The sequence below is a fragment of the Stomoxys calcitrans genome, chromosome 1, assembly GCF_963082655.1.
Source record: "Stomoxys calcitrans chromosome 1, idStoCalc2.1, whole genome shotgun sequence".
In the NCBI taxonomy this organism is placed as follows: Eukaryota; Metazoa; Arthropoda; class Insecta; order Diptera; family Muscidae; genus Stomoxys; species Stomoxys calcitrans.
The window spans coordinates 3,363,640-3,385,078 of record NC_081552.1 but is presented as its reverse complement, the minus strand read 5'-3'; the positions used below and the strand labels follow the sequence as shown (position 1 = coordinate 3,385,078).

The window sequence follows — 21,439 nt, the reverse complement described above, 5'->3', positions numbered from 1 at the left end:
GTCTTGTAGGGGGGTTCGTATCCTTTCTAATATCTCCTCATATCAGCCTTACAATAAAAATTATAAAGACTCCCTTTAAAAATTTAACAAAATTTAAATAAATTACAATGGACCAAGGGTACTAGGAACACTTTAAACAAACAAGCCCCTAAGCAATATCCTAGTAACATTCGAATTAAAGAGCAAAATAATGGGATGGCTATATTGACAGACACAAAATAAAATGCAAATCGCGCTCCTAAGATGACAATGGAACACTCGCTCTTATCCCTACCCTACCTTTGTTTTAGACGTGAGCATCTTGACTCTAAAACCCCAAACACACACTTCTCAAGCTAAACTACAACCACATCATCATCGTAGAAAACCACAAGAAAATTCTCTAACCGATCATTATTTCAATCATAGTAGTTGTTTATTCAAAATAACTCATAATAAAAAAAAATCTTAAATTTCTAAAGTTATTTTTTTTTCTGTTTTTTCTTATAACCTACATTATTATTATATTCTAATTTCTTTTTTCTTCGAGTGTACACTTGGTTTGGTAAGGCAAAACAAAATTAAAGGAACTGATATGTATCTGTTCTTGACTCTAAAGAGCAAAAGCAAATTAACAACACAAAAATAAAAATAAAAACCTATGTAAGTGATCTATAGGTATGAACGAATGTTTATGTGCTCCACCATAAAATATCCAAACAAGCAGAGAGCAAACAAAACAAAAAAAAAATTGATCAGACTTAGCTATGTGCCTCTACAGCATGAATTTGGATTATAGCGAACGGGGAGAGAAAGTCTCCACACTGTGTAGGAGTACAACACTCTCAATTGTGGGGATAGAATCACAATTAATAAAATCTCTTTTCTTATTTCTCTTTATGGTAGGTATGGAAGTTATTAAATATGCTACTTATTTTTTTTCCCCCCCTTTTTATGGGGAAGCACACAAAAAGAAAATAATCAGCAATAGTTTTAAAGCTGGTGGAACAGAGGTACAAATATGGGAGTTTCCACGCTAATTTAACTTTTTGTTTAAATGAAATTTTGAGGAAATTCAATAGTAGATTTTTTTAATTAATTCTGTTAATATATTAAGTAGTTTGTTTTTCTATAATTATGTAAATATGTTGGGTATATATATATATGTTATTTCACTATGATTGACTCACCATTTTCCGTCGAATCTGAAGAGGCCTCTGCAAATCGTTGGATGGAGTTGAATTTTTGATTACATAGATTGCTGAAGATTTTCGATGATTGCTTGTTGGGCTTAATTTATAAACTATGAATTATCTTATGACTATTTTATCTAAATTAGGACGGAAATTTTAATATTATAAAAAAAAATTTCAGGAACAAACCTCTAGATTTAACTCCTCCCAAAAAATGCGTATTCCTTTACTACTTATTCCATATATTCTGCTTTCGCTGGATCAAATAGCATTATTATTTTTGTGCGATGGACGTAACGAGACAGCTATAAATGTACTTCTTTCTCAACAAAACAAATTTTAAGCCAATGGTTGACACGATAAACCGTTGTGGGCTTCTTTCGAGTGTTGTTTTTTCTGCTCTTTGGATTTCTTCTTCGTTGATATGATGGCACGTTGATTATGGGTGATCGATGATTGACCTCTTTGGCCGAATTTGCAATGTCGATCAAATAAGTGTGTATTCTATCAAAAAAAAAAAAATCCCAGCAAACAATAAAAAATGTTTGCCGTAAAACAATCGGTATGGAAAGATGTTTTGAGTCCCAAAAATCATGGAACCTCAGCTAAACCAAATACCATGGGTAGTCACGTGCTCCTAATGAAAACAGCAATATAGAGATAGGCTTGACAAGTCTGTTGGAAGTATCCTTACCAAATATTCTTAATAAGGACCAACTTAAAATTTTCTCCAGAAAATTGGAGGGGATTCAAATTAGGTTCCCAGTCCTAAGGAAATATTTAACTGGGACACTAATCACGTGGAACAAGATAATTCCTCTAAACCAAATACAATCACTTCTTTAGTCAGTTCACTGGGAATAAAATGGAAGTTTTAGGAAAGTTGTTTAAGAAACAAAAAAAATACACCAACAAATTACCGTTTATATAAATGTATATATAATATGTTCGACTTCAACGAAGTATACCTTACACAATGTATCCTTTTTTTTTTTTTTTTTTCTTTTTATTGAAGGTAGTGACTTTATTACTTCGACGTGTGAATAAGAAAGAAAGATCCCAGAACATGAGTAGGGTTAGGAAGCCTTTCATCGTCGAGAAAAAAAACCCGGTGTGGTTCCTCTTGCCACCGATAACGCAGTTACTGTGCAATGTCTTATGCGATTACTAACTAAGTAATCGACGTTCCATTCCAATGCAATGAAATTAATTCACATGAGACCGTTAAAACAAATCAAAAATCTAACAAAAAAAAATTAAATAAAAAAAAAAATATCGTACATACTGATTTGAGCCGACCAAATATCAAGACACCCCTTATGTCCAGTACACTCACTGTCCCAAATTTCAGCATAATCGGATAGTAAATGTGCTTTTATGGGCCCAAGACCGTAAATCGGCGGATCGGTCTATATGGCAGCTATATCCAAATCAGAACCGATCTGGGCCAAATTGACGTTGGATGTCGAAGGGCCTAACACGACATGTTGTCCCAAATTTCAGCATAATCGGACCATAAATGTGGCTTTTATGGGCCCAGGACCGAAAATCGACGGATCGGTCTATATGGCAGCTATATCCAAATTTGGACCGATTTCAGCCAAATTGACGAAGGATGTCGAAGGGCCTAACACAACTCACTGTCCCAAATTTCAGCATAAACGGAAAATAAATGTGGCTTTTATGGGCCTAAGACCCTAAATCGGAAGATCGGTCTATATGGCAGCTATATCCAAATCTGGACCGATCTGGCCCAAACTGAAGAAGGATATCGAAGGGCCTAACACAACTCACTGTCCCAAATTTCAGCATAAGCGGAAAATAAATGTGGCTTTTATGGGCCTAAGACCGTAAATCGGAAGATCGGTCTATATGGCAGCTATATCCAAATCTGGACTGATCTGGCCCAAACTGAAGAAGGATATCGAAGGGCCTAACACGACACGTTGTCCCAAATTTCAGCTTAATCGGATAATAAATGTGGTTTTTATGGGCCCAGGACCGCAAATCGGCGGATCGGTCTATGTGGCAGCTATATCCAAATTTGAACCGATTTCAATTTCAAATTGAAGAAAGATGTCGAAGGGCCTAACACAAGTCACTGTCCCAATTTTCAGCACAATCTGATAATAAATGTGGCTTTTATAGGCCCAGGACCAAATATCCAAATTTGGACGGATTTCAGCCAAATTGAAGAAGGATGTCGAGGGGCCTAACATAACTCACTGTTTCAAATTTCAACAAAATCGGATAATAAGTGTGGCTTTTATAGGCCCAGGACCGCAAATCGGCAGATCGGTCTATATGGCAGCTATATCCAAATTTGGACGAATTTCAGCCAAATTGAAGAAGGATGTCGACGGGCCTAACACAACTCACTGTACCAAATTTCAGCATAATCGGATAATAAATGTGGCTTTTATAGGCCCAGGCTGTAGCGTAAATTCAACATACAGACGGACGGACATGGCTACATCGTCTTAGATTCTTATGCTGACCAAGAATATATTCGATGTGTTGCTAACGGTGTGTTTGAACAAATGGAAATTTTTTATTGAAGGCATGGAAATTTTTTACGATTTTTTTTTTTTTTAATTTTTTGGCAATGCAACTTAAGTTGGGTCGCTATCCATAATCGACGCCTTAAATTGGGAGATCACTTTGTTCAAACTCGGCACAGTTGTTCATTACGACTACAAAACGACCTTTTGAACTCAAAATTTCTCATAGGGTGATCAATGTAAAGAGTTTTATATCGAGATATAGACCATTTTTGAACTTTAGATCGTAGAATGATTTCAACAAACAGATGATCGGGTACGCCTAGATCCTGTATGACAATCTAGTACTTTGTAGAGTTGAAAGTGTTTAAAATGTAATTTGTGGTGTTCAAGATGGAATTTTGAAATGGTCAACTGTACACCGCATTTTTGGCTTGTAGAACATTTGGTAGGTTTTAGTCTGGTTTCTTAAATTTTGGTAGGAAATAGCTTTCTTGAGTGGCAACACTGATCCTGACCACTTAGGGCCTTTGAATTTTACACTTGATCTTGACAAGACTGCAGCTCCAACCACATGTTGGTTATTTAAACAGTTATCTGCAGAACGGTTGCAGAACAATTGACAGAAAATTACCTACTAGTTTTTGTCGATTCTATCCCACGGTGCATTGTATTTGTAAATACTTGTAAATTTCCCATGAACATTCCACTACGGTACGGGGGATAACCCAGATGTCTTGGATGTATTCTCACCTTGGAGTTGTTTTGAGACTTTTTATTTTCTTGGCTCGGCCTTCATCCCTTTTACCATGCCCACATTTAAAATCGTTCAGTTTCGACCATAAATAGCTACAGCATACATTTAAGCGAATTTTCCGCTTCAACTCCTTAAAGCCAAAATCAACAAATTTTTACTTGTTTCAACATATTTTTATTTTTTGCAACTATATTTTTTTTCTATATGGAATTATCCACAAGATTATCATCAAATCCCTCATACATATCGTCTTCACCTTCCTCCGGCTCATCTTCGAGTTCGGGACAATGTTTGCAACGACTTTCATTTACTCCATAGTTGAGGCAAGTTGATCCCACACATTCACAACAGCCATCATGGAACCATCTGTAGCTGCTGGCTCCAGTGCTTCTACAAGTTTGTCGACATTTATTCCATGATATGCAACTGTCCATGTAGACAACTGTACAGTTGAGCTCAGTGTCGAGCTGCGAATGTTTTTCTGATGAAGATGTTTTAGCTTCATAGTCTACGGGAAAGGTAAAAATATTCCAATTGTATTCCAAATCATCGGTGGGTGAAGAGACCAAAACATCGAATAACTCTGGAACTCCCTCAAAATCCTCGACATGTGATTTCTGTGATAAGGAGGATGCCTTCTTCGCAGGGCATAAATCGACACAGGCGCAGCATTCTTCAAAATATTTCTTGCCCATGCACATAATGCAGCTTTGATAGCAGGCTGCATCCTTGACCTCACATTTACAGCTTTGTGTTAGAATGCACTTGGACACCACCGAAGCGCAAATGTCCTCATTGCAGGACTCTGTGTATACTGAACTGAGTAGTTGCAGCAAAACTAGAATGGCCACAGTTTTCTTCATATTTTGGGGGAAACATTTAATGCTGTGCCTGCAAGCGTTGTCACCAGACTAGCGAGCCATCTTGCCATTTCAATTTATTTTATAACACCATTTTCCCAGCGTTGTACTTACCTGTGTTCTTGGACGAATTTTTACCTAGGAAAATAACAAATAAAGGACTAAGTTTCTGTGATTATTTATTAGTACTTATGTCTAAGGGAAGCTAGGCTTGTTTAACTAAATCGAATCTATGAGCAAATAATGAAGCTTTAATTTATCATTGACCATGTCTTTGTGTTTTCCATTTACAACATTAGAACTGCAGCGATTTCCTAGCTTTAAAAGAATTTTTGGGTGTGAAGGGAGTTATGCGAGCCATTTGCCTGCGTTTCTTCTTCATCTCGGTGGAATAGTTGACGGCTGAACTTGGTGTGGCGGCTACAAATTTACTCGAATCGGAAGGATATGTTTTGTTCAGCTCATCCTTGGCATCGAAACCACAATCACTCAGGTTGAACTCCTTCAAAATGGTCATCAATTGTTGGGTAATCAGAGTGTGTTCCATGACGGTGTTGGTAGTTTTGTATGGAAACAAAATCGGAAGGTTGTTAATCGTGGTAAGGATACCGAGGTACTGCTGCCTCACAGTTTTCAGACAGACACTTTATATACTCTTCCGCTCAAGTCTGGCACAGGTAGATAACTCATTGGCTTGTAAAATTCCTTATTTGCATATTTCTATACCTGCGACAAGACTTATAGGAAATGATTTAAATCCCAGGAATTTGTCTAAAAATAGAGATTTTCAAGTTGGAATTCCTTGAATTCAAATTGTCATAAAATGCTGCTGGATGGGCAGATGTTTTCACTAAGCTGGCAGTAAATTGTATTGTGCAAATTGTAGAATCCGCTCATTTTCCTGCAACTGGTGATTAAACTGTTGTGGAAAATTTTTGTGGCCCACCTCCAGGTACTATCTATAAAAAAAGGTTGAATTTCTCTAAATCTGTAGCATTTCTGGATATTATATTCCCACTACAATAATTGGCACATTTATGTTGAAAAATAGATGACCTTAGTTGGTTACTGTAGTATATTCATGTGAAACCGTATTTCATTGTGAGCCTGAATGGGGGAAAGGGACCTTTTTATTATTTTCAGTCCATAATTACACCCACAGTTGCGAATAGGTTAGCATGTCAACCCGAAAGCGAAATGTCTGCAGAGTCAGCGTTATTCCCTCACCAGTTTTGGTTGCATCTGTGGGGTATCCCATCCATGAAAAACTTCTCTGCTACGCGCTGGCGCCTTGCGGCATGACTGTTGGGCTCGTTTATAAAATGGAGGCCCCTTATCATTGAGTTACCCAAATCGAACAGCGTTGATATGCAAAAAGTCTACCCACAGTTCCTTAATAGCTTTGGGCAAAAGGAAGCTGAAAAGTAAATTTTCTTATAAAAATAAGTAAACTATTTTGTCGCCATTGCTGACAAAAAGGAATTTCGAATGATGACTTCTGCCTTGATGTCCAATATCTATGCCAAGTATGGTCGAAGTTGGTCCACAACTTGATGTAGCCAATGCATAAACCTATTTCTCTATTTGACATTTTGAGCATCTATAAAAAGCAATTCTTAATCAAACATTTAAAAATCCATGGAGATTGCTTTTTATGCCCACCACCGAGGGCATTTGTCATTCCGTTTGCAACATATCGACGATCTAGCCATGTCCGTCCGTCTGTCCGTTGAAATCACGCTACAGTTTTTAAAAATAGAGATATTGAGCTGAAACTTTGCACAGATTCTTTTCTTTTGTCCATAAGCAGGTTAAGTTTGCAGGTGGGCTATATCGGACTATATGTTTATATAGTCCCCATATAGACCGATCCGCTGATTTAGGGTCTTAGACCCATAAAATATGAAATTTAAAACAGTGAGTTGTGTTAGGCCCTTCGAAATCCTTCTTCAATTGGGCCCCCATCGGTCCAGATGCGGATATAGCAGTCATATAGATAGACCTCTCGATTTAAGGTCTTGTGGCCATAAAAGGCGCATTGATTGTCCGATGTCAACGAAATTTGGGACAGTGAGTTGTGTTAAGCCCATCGATACTCTTCCTCTATTTGGCTGAAATCGGTGCAAATTTGGATATAGCTGCCACATAGACCCGATCTCTCGATTTAAGGTTTGGGGCCCATAAAAGCCGCATTTATTGTGCGATTTCGCCGAAATTTGGGACAGTGATTTGTGTTGGGCCCCTCGACATATTTCTTCAATTTGGCCTAGATCGGTCCAGACTTGGACATAGCTACCATATAGACCGATCTCTTGTTTTAAAGTCCTGGCCCCATAGAAGGCGCATTTTGCATCCGTTTTCGCTGAAATTTTGGGACAGTGAGTTGTGACAGGCCCCTCGACATTTTTCTGCAATTTGGCCTAGATCGGTCCAGTCTTGGATATAGCTGCCATATAGACCGATCTCTCGATTTAAGGTTTGGGGCCCATAAAAGGCGCATTTATTGTGCGATGTCGCCGAAATTTGGGACAGTGATTTGTGTTGGGCCCCTCGACATATTTTTTTCAATTTGGCCTATATCGGTCTAGACTTGGATATAGCTGCCATATTGACCGATCTCTTGTTTTAAAGTCTTGGCCCCATAGAAGGCGCATTTCGCATCCGATTTCGCTGAAATTTGACACATAAGTTGTCAGGCTTTTCAACATCCGTGTTGTTTAAGCTTCAGATCGGTCTATATTTGGATATAGCTATAAAAAAACCCAATACTTTTTCTACAAAATTGAACAATGACATATATTTTTTTTAGATTACTTAATGTCCGTGCCGAATCTGGTCCAAATCGGACCATATTTCGATATAGCCGCTATAGGTGCATAAAAAATGCATTTTTCCGCGGACAATAACGAAAGGTGGGTATCCAAAGTTCGGCCCGGCCGATCTTAACGCCCTTTTACTTGTTATAACCTTCCATTATTCTTATTTTTTAATTGTGCCTATAAAGAGAACCCGTACAAGAACTTGACAAATGCAATCCTTATACAAGATTCGGACTAGCGGAATTTAATACGATTTTCTTTTTTTCACTTTTTCCCCATCCCAATGTACAGCGCTCGGAATAAGCTTCAAAATAGTCAAATGCCATTGAGATAAAACTTGAATCGCACACCACTTTTTTATAGGAGAGAAGTATTAATGGTGTTTTTTAGCGGGATGTTCGCGAGAAAGTTTTAAATATTTTTTAAAGCTCTCAAACCGGTCGAGGTTTCATTCCATTTTAATGCGGAACCAAATAGTCGCGTATCCAGACTCTGTCTTTGCGACAGAGCCTAATTGGCCTAATTCCCTCTTTCGTAATCGACTTATTACGAGTTTCGAGTTTTACATTTTTTGGTTAATAGTGTCCGTTATCGAATAATTTTAGTCTAAACTTCGAATAAAAATGTGCAGATTATAAATCTATTCGGGACATACATGGCTTGGATGTTAGAGACAATTGTAGATCCCATTGTGCAAAATTTCAACCAAATCGGATAAGAATTGCGAATTGCATGGGAGCCATATCAGGTTGTGGACCAATTCAGACCATATTTGGTAGGTATATTAGAGGTCATGGATACAGTGACTCTGCAAAATTTCAGCAAAATCAGATTAATCTAGAGGCTCAAAAAGTAAGATCGGTAGATCGGTTTATATGGAAGCTTTATTAGGTTTAAGACCGATTCAAACCATACATTCATTAAATGTTATAGAAGACGTCATAGTACAAAATGTGATCTAAATCCCAGAAGAATTGCGCCCTTTAAAGGCTAAAGAAGTCACATCGGCAGGTCTATTTATATGAGAGCTATATCAGGTTTTGGACCGATTTGAACCATACTTTGCAAGTAAGTTGGAGGTCATTGGGGAAGGCATTGTGCAAAACTTCACTAAAATCGGATAAGAATTGCTCCCCTAGAGGCTCAAGAAGTATAATCTAGAGATCGATATGGCCCATTTACAATCCCAACCGACCTGCATTAATAGCAAGTATTTGGGAAAAATTTCAAGTTCCTAACTTTACTCATTCGATAGTTAGCATGCTTTAAGAATTTTGGGCAAGATTGTGTTAGTATTCTTTCTGCCGAAATTTCAAAAACCTCTCACTCCCATTGGCACCACCCCTCGCCTCTTAAGAATGCAGTACATAACTTTTGATGACCTAAAGGCAAAGAGATTTCAAACTTGACACTCATCGTTGGTTTTTGGCTCAGCGTCCAGCGCCCGTCCATCTCTGTCAGTTGTCCTTCAGTCGTCCCTTCAGTGTCAGTGGCGGCGGTACCATTGTCCAAGATTTTCACAACGACTCATGAGATATGTTGAAAAATGTGAAAAAAAGGAAACACTGGGATAAGAGTCGTATTGTATAAGTCGGACAAAAATGAAATGATTGCCAACTTAATTGTATTTTAACTCAAATTTTATTGACATTGGCTTAGCAGTATTCGTTCGTGTGGTTTTTGGTCAACTGTCTTCATATGAGTCCATAAAGCAGGAAAAAACGATAACCAAAAACGAAACATGGACAAGGCAAGCAGCAGGCCAATAACGTGGAAGACCACAGCACGGAATTGCTTGGTTATGGTGGAGGCTTCTTTTTTTGGGATCATCGTCATTCGCAGTGGCAACAGCACCAGCACCAATGGACAAAACAGTTTGCATGTTATTCTACAGTTTTTGGAGTTTCTTCGTCTGCAATTGGGTTATTTGTTGTTGCCAGAATCCTCTTTTATAAATGCGTCTGCAACATTTTGTTGGAATTTTTTTTTTCGAGCGGATAAAGAAGAGCACAAAGCCTTGCAGTGCTGCTGATGATGCAGCTGAATTGCATTTTTATTACTTTTGCCAAAAAAAAAGCAAACAACCAAAAAAAGAAAAGAAACAGCTCATCCACATTTACAAGAAAAAAATAAGCCAAAGAACGAACTCTGTATTGAGCTGTCATTAAATTGTTTGTGATTTGTATGGAACTCTCGTTTAGCGGGAAATCTTTCTTTTTCACAAAGTTTTTGAAAAATCCTCATTCCTGCGCAAGTGGGACGGCGGCGACAAAATCTACCACAGAAGACGATTAAGCCGCGGTGCTGAAAGAATGGCAACACCAATTGTTGCAGCAACAGAAACAGCAAAAGCAGGCCAGGAAGACATGTTTCATGTTCCGTTGTTGCCATTGCTGTCCAATGTACTTAAGTTGTTGTTCAATCGAAAGCGAACGAAGGAGCACAGCAACAGCAACAGCAACACAAATGAAAATAAAAATCCATTTATGCGAAAATGGCCAGGAACGGGCCGCATTACTGTGGCCACCGTCAAGCAAACATACAAAAGCCCCCAAACGACACATCGACAACACACGGCGGCCAATGACAACAATCAATAACGTCAAAATTCCTTTTTAAAGAGAAATTATTAAGTGGCAGATATGGGTTATTTTCATTTTTATTTTTATTTGTTTCCTGGTGTTCTTTAAAGCTTTTGTGGCAATCCAATTCGTACTGCTGATGCCTGGTTTCCTTAGTCGAGAAGCCAACAGATAAACATTTAATGATGACAAATATGAGCATTTTTATGGGATTATTAAAAGGCCTGTATGTACTGACTGACTGACTGACTGACTGACTGACCAAATGCATTGTATATGCCAAGTGTATACTGATTGTTGAAGTGAGACCGAATGTGGCCATAATGCGGCAAGAAATTCCACATCATCGATAACATCGACAGTTTCACAAGGAAGTTCATGCATTTATTCATGTTTTGTGATCTTTGAGATGATCATGACATCTTGCCCCTCCTCCCCCCCCCCCCCCCCCCCCCCCCTCCCCCACTAATCTTTAATCAACTTTCTGTTTGGCATTTTTGATATATATTTGAGAGTAGGAAACCAAGCGAAATGATTAATAAATGCAGAGCGAAATTTTTGGACCTAAAGCATATACAGAATATTTTTAATTTGGTTACCCTTAACCCTAGAGCAGTGTTAGGTGTACCAGTTTCAAATCATCTCTTGAATTAAGGAATAGTGAATATCTTTTACTCACTAGGAGTTTCAGCGAATTTTTTCAAAGAACTTTTGGGAACAACTCATTATTCTGAGGAAAAGCTATACCTGCTGGTTGTTTGTTTTTCTTTCATTGAAGGACATCATCCGGAATTTTAGGTAAAAATGTGGAAAAACAGGTTGCTTAATCGAATAGAATATTAAAATTTTTATACCCTCCACCATAAGATGGGGGGTATACTAATTTTGTCATTCTGTTTGTAACTACTCGAAATATTCGTCTGAGACCCCATAAAGTATATATATTCTTGATCGTCGTGAAATTTTATGTCGATCTAGCCATGTCCGTCCGTCTGTCCGTCCGTCCGTCCGTCCGTCCGTCCGTCTGTCTGTCGGAAGCACGCTAACTTCCGAAGGAGTAAAGCTAGCCGCTTGAAATTTTGCACAAATACTTCTTATCAGTGTAGGTCGGTTGGTATTGTAAATGGGCCATATAGGTCCATGTTTTGATATAGCTGCCATATAAACCGATCTTGGGTCTTGACTTCTTGAGCCTCTAGAGTGCGCAATTCTTATCCGATTGGGATGAAATTTTGCACGACGTGTTTTGTTATGACATCCAACAACTGTGCCAAGTACGGTTCAAATCGGTCCATAATCTGATACAGCTGCCATATAAACCGATCTTGGGTCTTGACTTCTTGAGCCTCTAGAGTGCGCAATTCTTATCCGATTGGAATGAAATTTTGCACGACGTGTTTTGTTATGACATCCAACAACTGTGCCAAGTACGGTTCAAATCGGTCCATAATCTGATACAGCTGCCATATAAACCGATCTTGGGTCTTGACTTCTTGAGCCTCTAGAGTGCGCAATTCTTATCCGATTGGAATGAAATTTTGCACGACGTGTTTTGTTACGATATCCAACAACTGTGCCAAGTATGGTTCAAATCGGTCCATAACCTGATATAGCTGTCATATAAACCGATCTTGGGTCTTGACTTCTTGAGCCTCTAGAGGGCGCAATTCTTATCCGATTGGAATGAAATTTTGCACGACGTGTTTTGTTACGATATCCAACAACTGTGCCAAGTATGGTTCAAATCGGTCCATAACCTGATATAGCTGTCATATAAACCGATCTCTCTATTTAACTTCTTTAGCCCACAAAGGGCGCAATTCTTATTCGAATTGGCTGACATTTTACACAGGTCTCCAACATATAATTTAATTGTGGTCCAAACCGGACCATATCTTGATATCGCTCTAATAGCATAGCAAATCTTTTCTTATATCCTTTTTTTGCCTAAGAAGAGATGCCGGGAAAAGAACTCGACATATGCGATCCATGGTGGAGGGTATATAAGATTCGGCCCGGCCGAACTTTTTTTGCCTAAGAAGAGATGCCGGGAAAAGAACTCGACAAATGCGATCCATGGTGGAGGGTATATAAGATTCGGCCCGGCCGAACTTAGCACGCTTTTACTTGTTTAAACTTACAACAGCGCCAACAATTCACCACACCTATATTGGGGTTTCAACCAAATCGTGGAGACGCAGATGATGCAGAATGTAGTGCAAAAATCGTATTTAAATTGAATGTTATCTACTGCATTCATGAGAGACAATACAAAACCAGTAAGGAAAGGCTAAAGTCGGGCGCATCTGACTATACAATACCCTACACTACCGAGTCTACTTTTAACAACAAGAAACTGGGTCTAAATTTTGTCAGACATTAATTTTGTATACTTATTGCAATATCGAATAGAACATTAAGATTCTGGCTAGCACAGTTTTAAAGCAAAAAAAAAAAAAAAAACAAGTAAAAGCGTGCTAAGTTCTGCCGGGACGAATCTTATATACCCTCCACCATGGATCGCATTTGTCGAGTTCTTTTCCCGGCATCTCTTCTTAGGCAAGAAAAGGATATAAGAAAAGATTTGCTCTGCTATTAAAGCGATATCAAAATATGGTCCGGTTTGGACCACAATTAAATTATATGATGGAGACCTGTGTAAAATGTCAGCCAATTCGAATAAGAATTACGCCCTTTGGGGGCTCAAGAAGTAAAATAGAGAGATAGATTTATATGGGAGCTGTATCAGGCTATAGACCGATTCAGACCATAATAAAAACGAATGTTGATGGTCATGAAAGAATCCGTCGTACAAAATTTCAGGCAAATCGGATAAGAATTGCGACCTCTAGAGGCTCAAGAAGTCAAGATCACAGATCGGTTTATATGGCAGCTATATCAGGTTATGAACCGATTTGAACCTTAATTGACACAGTTGTTGAAAGTAAGGATAAAATACGTCATGCAAAATTTTAGCCAAATCGGATTGGAAAGGGCCTCTAGAAGCTCAAGAAGTCAAATTCCCAGATCTGTTTATATGACAGCTATATCAGGTTATGGACCGATTTGAACCATACTTGGCACAGTTGTTGGAGCTACATATAATCAGGACCGATTTTGATGAAATTTTACACACATATATGCAAGCCAAAAATGCTCTTCACAACAAATTTTATAAAGATCTGGCCAAATTTGTGGCACCTACAGCGTTAGAAGGCTATATCAGATAAAAGATATATATGGGAGCTATAACGAAATCTAACCCTTTTGATTGATGCAATTGTGCACATGTATAAAGACGTCAAACGGAACACCTCATGCTAAACTTTGTAAAGATAGGACCAAAAGTGTGGATACTAAAGACTTAAAAGGTCCCATCGGATGAATGAAAAGAGCTTGACCCATCGATAAGTATACCGATGGGCTTAGATTCATTTCCTGATTCGTTTGAGCTATGTTCGTCTGTCTGTCCGTCCATCTATTCTTGTAATCAGAGTACAGCTCGCATTTGTGGTCCGACTGCCATAAAATTTTGCACACGTCAATTGTTTAGTCCAAGGACGAACGGTACTGATTTTGAAAAGAAAAGCGGTATAGATATAGCTCCCATATACATCTTTGATCCCATATGCCATTTTAAAGCTGTAAAAGTCACAATTTTAGTCTGATCTTTACAAAATTTGATATCATAAAAATCGGTTCAGATTCAAATATAGCTTCCATAAATTAGTTCGTCAGGTTTGAGAAATATTGGAATAAAGTGCTCATTTGTTAACCGATTCTCTCGAAATTTGGCAGGAAGGTGAATTTCATAGAAATCAGCCTAGATTAAGATATAGCTGTCATATATGTATATCGCCCGATTTTCACTCCAAGAGTCAATGCAAGCTCATTTATTGACAAATCTTGCCAAAATTTTGTATAACGCTTTTTCTCGACAATTACCACAATATCTGGGAAGTTTGTTCGAAATTGGTTCAGATTTAGATATAGCTCCCACATATATGTTCGTCAGATCTTGGAAAAATAGCAATCATGTTGTCATTTGTCAACCGTAGTTATTACCTTTTGAACATATTTGCTCGACATTTGATACGGATTGTTTAATAACCCATCTGAAAACATTTGCCGAGGTCCATCAAAATTGATTCTGAATATGAGATTACTCTCCCTTTGTACTTATAGGGTAGGTGTAGGGTATTATAAGGGTATTTGTCTTTCATTACTGGGTTTGGAAATGCAGGGACGGGAAACTCAATACAGCCTAATGAACAGGGAGCCGACGAAGGAACCAGTACCGACTTTATCGCGATCCGAAAGGCTATGATAGGCAAAGAACCTAATGTTGAGACATCACTCAGTGCAGTGACAGGAAACTCAATGCAATCCAAAGAACAGCGTGCAGATGATGAGATCATCGCCTACTCCCAAGATGCCCATCTACTGGATGACCAATGATTGAGGTAATCCATATAAACCCTCACCGTGGCGAGACAGTTACACTCTCTCTGATTGAGAAAATAAGCAAGGCAAGATTCACATTGCCTGAATTCAGGAGCCAAGGACGACCTGGAACAAAGTTTCTGTACTGAACCATATCAACTACCAATTATTCTATGCTAACACTGGTACTCGGCCGAGGACCTAATTGTATATTGGGTTGCCCAAAAAGTAATTGCGGATTTTTTAAAAGAAAGTAAATGCATTTTTAATAAAACTTAGAATGAACTTTAATCAAATATACTTCTTTTACACTTTTTTTCTGAAGCAAGCTAAAAGTAACAGCTGATAACTGACAGAAGAAAGAATGCAATTACAGAGTCACAAACTGTGAAAAAATTTGTCAACGCCGACTATATGAAAAATCCGCTATTACTTTTTGGGCAACCCAATATTTTCCCCAGCGTTGGCAACGCCAGATGCAACAGTGGTGGAGCTTACCTGGCATCACCTTATCGGCTTTTCGACTCTCCGATGTCGTCACCCACGTCAGAGCTGTAACGGCTGGTGGGGAAGGAAAAACAGACAGGAGATGAGGTACTAATAGCTTGCGATGCGAACTCTCTCCACATTTCGTGGGGTAACATTAAAAAGCGGGGCCAAGCCAAGACAGAATTCTTGAATACATACTGTACAAATGAGAACTACTTAAAGCGAGGGCAGATGGTAACATATCTCAAGCAGCAATTTTGGCAGCAATGGGTGCGAGATTATGTTGTAACACTGCAAAGGAAAAACGTTGGTGGTATAAGTCGTTTTGACAACATTGAAGAAGGAAGACTAGTTATTTTTCATGAGGATAATATTCCCCCACGACAATGGCTCCTCGCTAGAATCGTAAAGGCTATTCCCGAGCGTGATGGTAAAGTTCGTGTCGTAGACATCCAAACTTCAAAGGGTGTTTTTCGTCGATCCATTCATAAAATAGCACCACTGCCCATCAACGAATTCAATTGAAAGTGAATGAAATGTAACATTGTTGAACATTGCTTCTTGATTCTTCATATTTATTTTTGAATCCCAGAACCTGTTTGAACATTAACAAGTAAAAGCGTGCTAAGTTCGGCCGGGCCGAATCTTATATACCCTCCACCATGGATCGCATTTGTCGAGTTCTTTTCCCGGCATCTCTTCTTAGGCAAAAAAGGATATAAGAAAAGAGTTGCTCTGCTATTAAAACGATATCAAGATATGGTCCGGTTCGGACCACAATTAAATTATATGTTGGAGACCTGTGTAAAATTTCAGCCAATTCGTATAAGAATTGCGCCCATTGGGGCTCACAAAGTAAAATAGAGAGAACGATTTATGTGGGATCTGTATCGGGCTATAGACCGATTCAGACCATAATAAACACGTTTGTTGATGGTCATGAGAGGACCCGTCGTACAAAATTTCAGGCATATCGGATAATAATTGCGACTTCTAGGGGTCAAGAAGTCAAGATCCCAGATCGGTTTATATGGCAGCTATATCAGGTTATGAACCGATTTGAACCTTATTTGACACAGTTGTTGAAAGTAAAAATAAAATACGTCATGCAAAATTTCAGCCAAATCGGATAGGAATTGCGCTCTCTAGAAGCTCAAGAAGTCAAATCCCCAGATCTGTTTATATGACAGCTATATCAGGTTATGGACCGATTTCAACCATACTAACCATACTTGGCACAGTTGTTGGATATCATAACGAAATACTTGGTGCCAAAAATTCATTCCAATCGGATAAGAATTGCGCACTCTAGAGGCTCAAGAAGTCAAGACCCAAGATCGGTTTATATGGCAGCTATATCAGGTTATTGACCGATTTAAACCATACTTAACACAGCTGTTGGGTATCATAACAAAACACGTCGTGCGAAATTCCATTTCAATCGGATAAGAATTGCGCCCTCTAGAGGCTCAAGAAGTCAAGACCCAAGATCGGTTTATATGGCAGCTATATCAGGTTATGAACCGATTTGAACCATACTTGGCACAGTTGTTGGATATAATAACAAAACACGTCGTGCAAAATTTCATTTCAATCGGATAAGAATTGCGCACTCTAGAGGCTCAAGAAGTCAAGACCCAAGATCGGTTTATATGGCAGCTATATCAGGTTATGAACCGATTTGAACCATACTTGGCACAGTTGTTGGATATAATAACAAAACACGTCGTGCGAAATTCCATTTCAATCGGATAAGAATTGCGCCCTCTAGAGTCTCAAGAAGTCAAGACCCAAGATCGGTTTATATGGCAGCTATATCAAGTTATGAACCCATTTGAACTATACTTGGCACAGTTGTTGGATATCATAAAAAAACACGCCGTACAAAATTTCATTCCAATCGGATAAGAATTGCGCACTCTAGAGGCTCAAGAAGTCAAGACCCAAGATCGGTTTATATGGCAGCTATATCAAAACATGGACCGATATGGCCCATTTACAATACCAACCGACCTACACTAATAAGAAGTATTTGTGCAAAATTTCAAGCGGCTAGCTTTACTCCTTCGGAAGTTAGCGTGCTTTCGACAGACAGACGGACGGACGGACGGACGGACGGACGGACGGACGGACGGACGGACAGACGGACGGACATGGCTAGATCGACATAAAATGTCACGACGATCAAGAATATATATACTTTATGGGGTCTCAGACGAATATTTCGAGTAGTTACAAACAGAATGACGAAATTAGTATACCCCCCATCTTATGGTGGAGGGTATAAAAAGAAAATAGGTCAATTACAGTCATCGAGTTTTCTTTTTAATCCACACAAATACCATGGACCTAATAACACTCAATATTAGTAACACCGCTACCTTCGTTAATAGGATTAGGGAGGAGGTTTTAGATGTGACAATGTGTTCGGCAGATCTAATTGATGAGCATGATGAGGATTGGAGGGTCTCCATGAAGCACTCCTTTTCTGACTCCATTTGGGAAGACTACTCAGAAGACAGGTGAGATTCGCAATATTGGGAAAGAGTTCCCCAGACTTTATAACAGATCACGCATTAGTTTATTGGAGATAGTGTATTACACACGGCTCAAGGAATACAATAAGATTGTCAAAATGAAAATTTTCCCATGAACAAATGACAATGCAAACTGGCCTATGAACATTCCATTAAGGAACAGGGTTAAACTTCTCACATATGAACGAGTGCGGAAAGCACTCGTTCAAGCTTAAGCTCAATGATAAGGGACCTCCTTTTTATAACCGAGTCCGATCGGCATGCCGCAGTGCGACACCTCTTTGGGGAGAATTTTTAACAGGGCTTCTATTGATGGCATAGTACCTCACAAATCGTCAGCATTAGGAGGGGTTAACCACCGCTGAAAAATTTCCACATGTTATAAGGGGACTCAAGCAGACACTTTGAATAGTCCAAAGTAGACATCTTTGAATAATGAGACTGATCAAAGACGTATCACTACATAATGTATGGTAAAGGAACTTCAAACTTTTTAAGTGACCCGGACCTGATGGAATATTTCCGTCGTTACTAGAGAAGGAGGCCGACTATCTGGCGCCTCATCTGGCTACTATTTTCACAGCGTGCCTTGCACTTGCATATTCTTCGAAAGCCAGGCAGGGGGTAAGGATGGTTTTTACACCCAAATCCGGTAAGGCGAAATATGCGACACCATAGGCCTATTGACCAATAAGCATTACGTCCTTTTTACTACAAAACCATGGAACGTATTGTGAATACCATGACATTGAATTGGACAACCAGCGAACTGCTCAAATACAAACACCACACCTATATCAAGCGAAGGTCGTGGAGACTGACCTGCACGAGATTGTGCATGAATAGAAGAATGCTTCGATGCCAAGAGGTTGGCCGTATGCATTGACATCGAGGGGGTTTTTAACAATGTGCGGACCGACACACTAATCCAATTCTTAGACCAGTACCTAGTGCATCGGGTCCTTAGAGACTGGATAAACCATGTGCTAAGAAACAGGTGGATAAATTGTGGATACCATGACATAAATATAAGGGAAAAATGCCACAAGGGGGCATTTAATGGTCACTCCTATGGGTGACCACCACAAAAGTCCTATTGCAGAAGGGAGAATGAATAGAGTATAGGGGCAGGTCATTCCATCGCTGTATAACGAAAGAAAACCTGGAAGGAATGGAAGAGGTCTTCGATCGGATACCTGAGACGAAACTTGAGATGGATTGCGAGGCACTGTTGCCACTGGCACAGTATTGGACTGACAGAACTCTAGTATAGCCATCTGGAACATCATGTTACACGGATGGATCAAAGCTAGAGGACAAAGTGGGTCTGGTTGTCTACATTGAGAACCCAGGGATTGAAATCTGTTTTAAACTTCCTGACCATAGTACGGTCCTGCAGGTGGGGATACAGGCGATAACTGAATGCGTGAGGTGGTGTTAACGCAAGGACGTCCAGTATAACAGTAAACTGGCCATCGTGGCAATTGCAACCAAGACGATAAGGTATCGAACAGTCTTGGGGTGTAAGATGAAGATTAACGCCTTCTCTGAGGATGGCACGTTCCGCTTCGTTTGGGTGGCGGGCCATAGCCGAGTAAGGGAGAATGAGAAAGCAGACGATTTGGCAATGAAGGCCAGCGGACTGTCGTCAATAAACTTGGTTAACCCGAAGCCTTTCGGGTCGACTCAGTCCGAGTAAAGGGCGGCGGCTACGAGCGCGCACGTAACACTGTGGAGCAACGCAAAAACCCTATGGGGAGAACCGGATCGCAAGAAGGCGAGACTATGATTGAAAGGAAGTATAAAGGAGGTCATTATAGCTTTTGGTATCATAACGGGACACATAGGACTACGAGCTCATTTATGCAAAATCGGTGTGGCAAGTGATAACATATTTAGGGCATGTAGAGAGGATGATGAGATGTTGAAGCATTTTCTATGTCATTGCCCGGCATACGCGGCTGACAGACACCGGCACTTAGATTGGGGCACCATACAATACATGAACCAACTAGCACGGAATTCCTGACTTAGATTATCCTTTTCGAGGTTAATTTTTTTACCCTCCATCATAGGATGGGGGGTATACTAATTTCGTCATTCTGTTTGTAACTACTCGAAATATTCATCTGAGACCCCATAAAGTATATATATATTCTAGATCGTCGCGACATTTCATGTCGATCTAGCCATGTCCGTCCGTCCGTCTGTCGAAAGCACGCTAACTTCCGAAGGAGTAAAGCTTGCCGCTTGAAATTTTGTACAAATACTTCTTATTAGTCTAGGTCGGTTGGTATTGTAAATGGGCCATATCGGTCCATGTATTGATATAGCTGCCATATAAACCGATCTTGCGTCTTGATTCTTGAGCCTCTAGAGTGTGCAATTCTTATCCGATTGAATGAAATTTTGCACGACGTGTTTTGCTATGATATCCAACAACTGTGCCAAGTATGGTTCAAATCGGTTCATAACCTGATATAGCTGCCATATAAACCGATCTTGGGTCTTGACTTCTGGAGCTTCTAGAGGGCGCAATTACTATCCGATTTGGCTGAAATTTTGCATGCCGTTTTTATTTATTCTTACTTTCAATAACTGTGCTAAGTATGGCGTAAATCGGTATAGAACTTGATATAGCTGCCATATAAACCGATCTGGAATTTTGACTTCTTGTGCTCCTAGAGGGCGCAATTCTTATCCGATTTGGCTGAAATTTTGTACGACGTATCCTCTCTTGACCATCAATATACGTGTTTACTATGCTCTGAATCGGTCTATAGATCGATACAGCTCCCATATAAATCGATCTCTCTATTTTACTTCTTGAGCCCACAAAGGGCGCAATTCTTATTCGAATTGGCTGACATTTTATACAGGTCTCCAACATATGATTTAGTTGTGCTCCAAACCGCACCATATCTTGATATCGCTCTAATAGCAGAGCAAATCTTTTCTTATATCTTTTTATTTCTTAAAAAGAGATGCCGGAAAAGAACTCGACAAATGTGATCCATGGTGGAGGATATATAAGATTCGGCCCGGCCGAACTTAGCATGCTTTTACCTGTTTTTTTATACCCTCCACCATAAGATGGGGGGTATACTAATTTCGTCATTCTGTTTGTAACTACTCGAAATATTCGTCTGAGACCCCATAAAGTATATATATTCTTGATCGTCGTGAAATTTTGTGTCGATCTAGCCATGTCCGTCCGTCTGTCCGTCCGTCCGTCCGTCCGTCTGTCTGTCGAAAGCACGCTAACTTCCGAAGGAGTAA

At 39.4% G+C, this 21,439-nt stretch overlaps 1 protein-coding gene and 1 long non-coding RNA gene across 2 annotated transcripts; both read right to left on the bottom strand.

The window, feature by feature from the left end:
- Positions 1 to 919: 919 nt before the first annotated feature.
- Positions 920 to 2,483, bottom strand: LOC131994060 (uncharacterized). Its single transcript, XR_009396408.1, has 3 exons — positions 2,093 to 2,483; positions 1,867 to 2,026; positions 920 to 1,809 (listed from the first exon to the last, which is right to left on the bottom strand). It is a non-coding gene; the product is annotated as an uncharacterized LOC131994060 (long non-coding RNA).
- Positions 2,484 to 4,630: 2,147 nt separating this feature from the next.
- LOC106084728 (protein twisted gastrulation-like) lies at positions 4,631 to 5,293 on the bottom strand. Its single transcript, XM_013248631.2, has one exon. The coding sequence runs from the start codon at positions 5,291 to 5,293 to the stop codon at positions 4,631 to 4,633; it is 663 nt and encodes a 220-aa protein (XP_013104085.2).
- Positions 5,294 to 21,439: the final 16,146 nt, after the last annotated feature.

Coding starts and splice junctions, on each gene's coding strand:
- LOC106084728 (XM_013248631.2), bottom strand. CDS start 5,293: ATGAAGAAAACTGTGGCCATTCTAGTTTTGCTGCAACTACTCAGTTCA.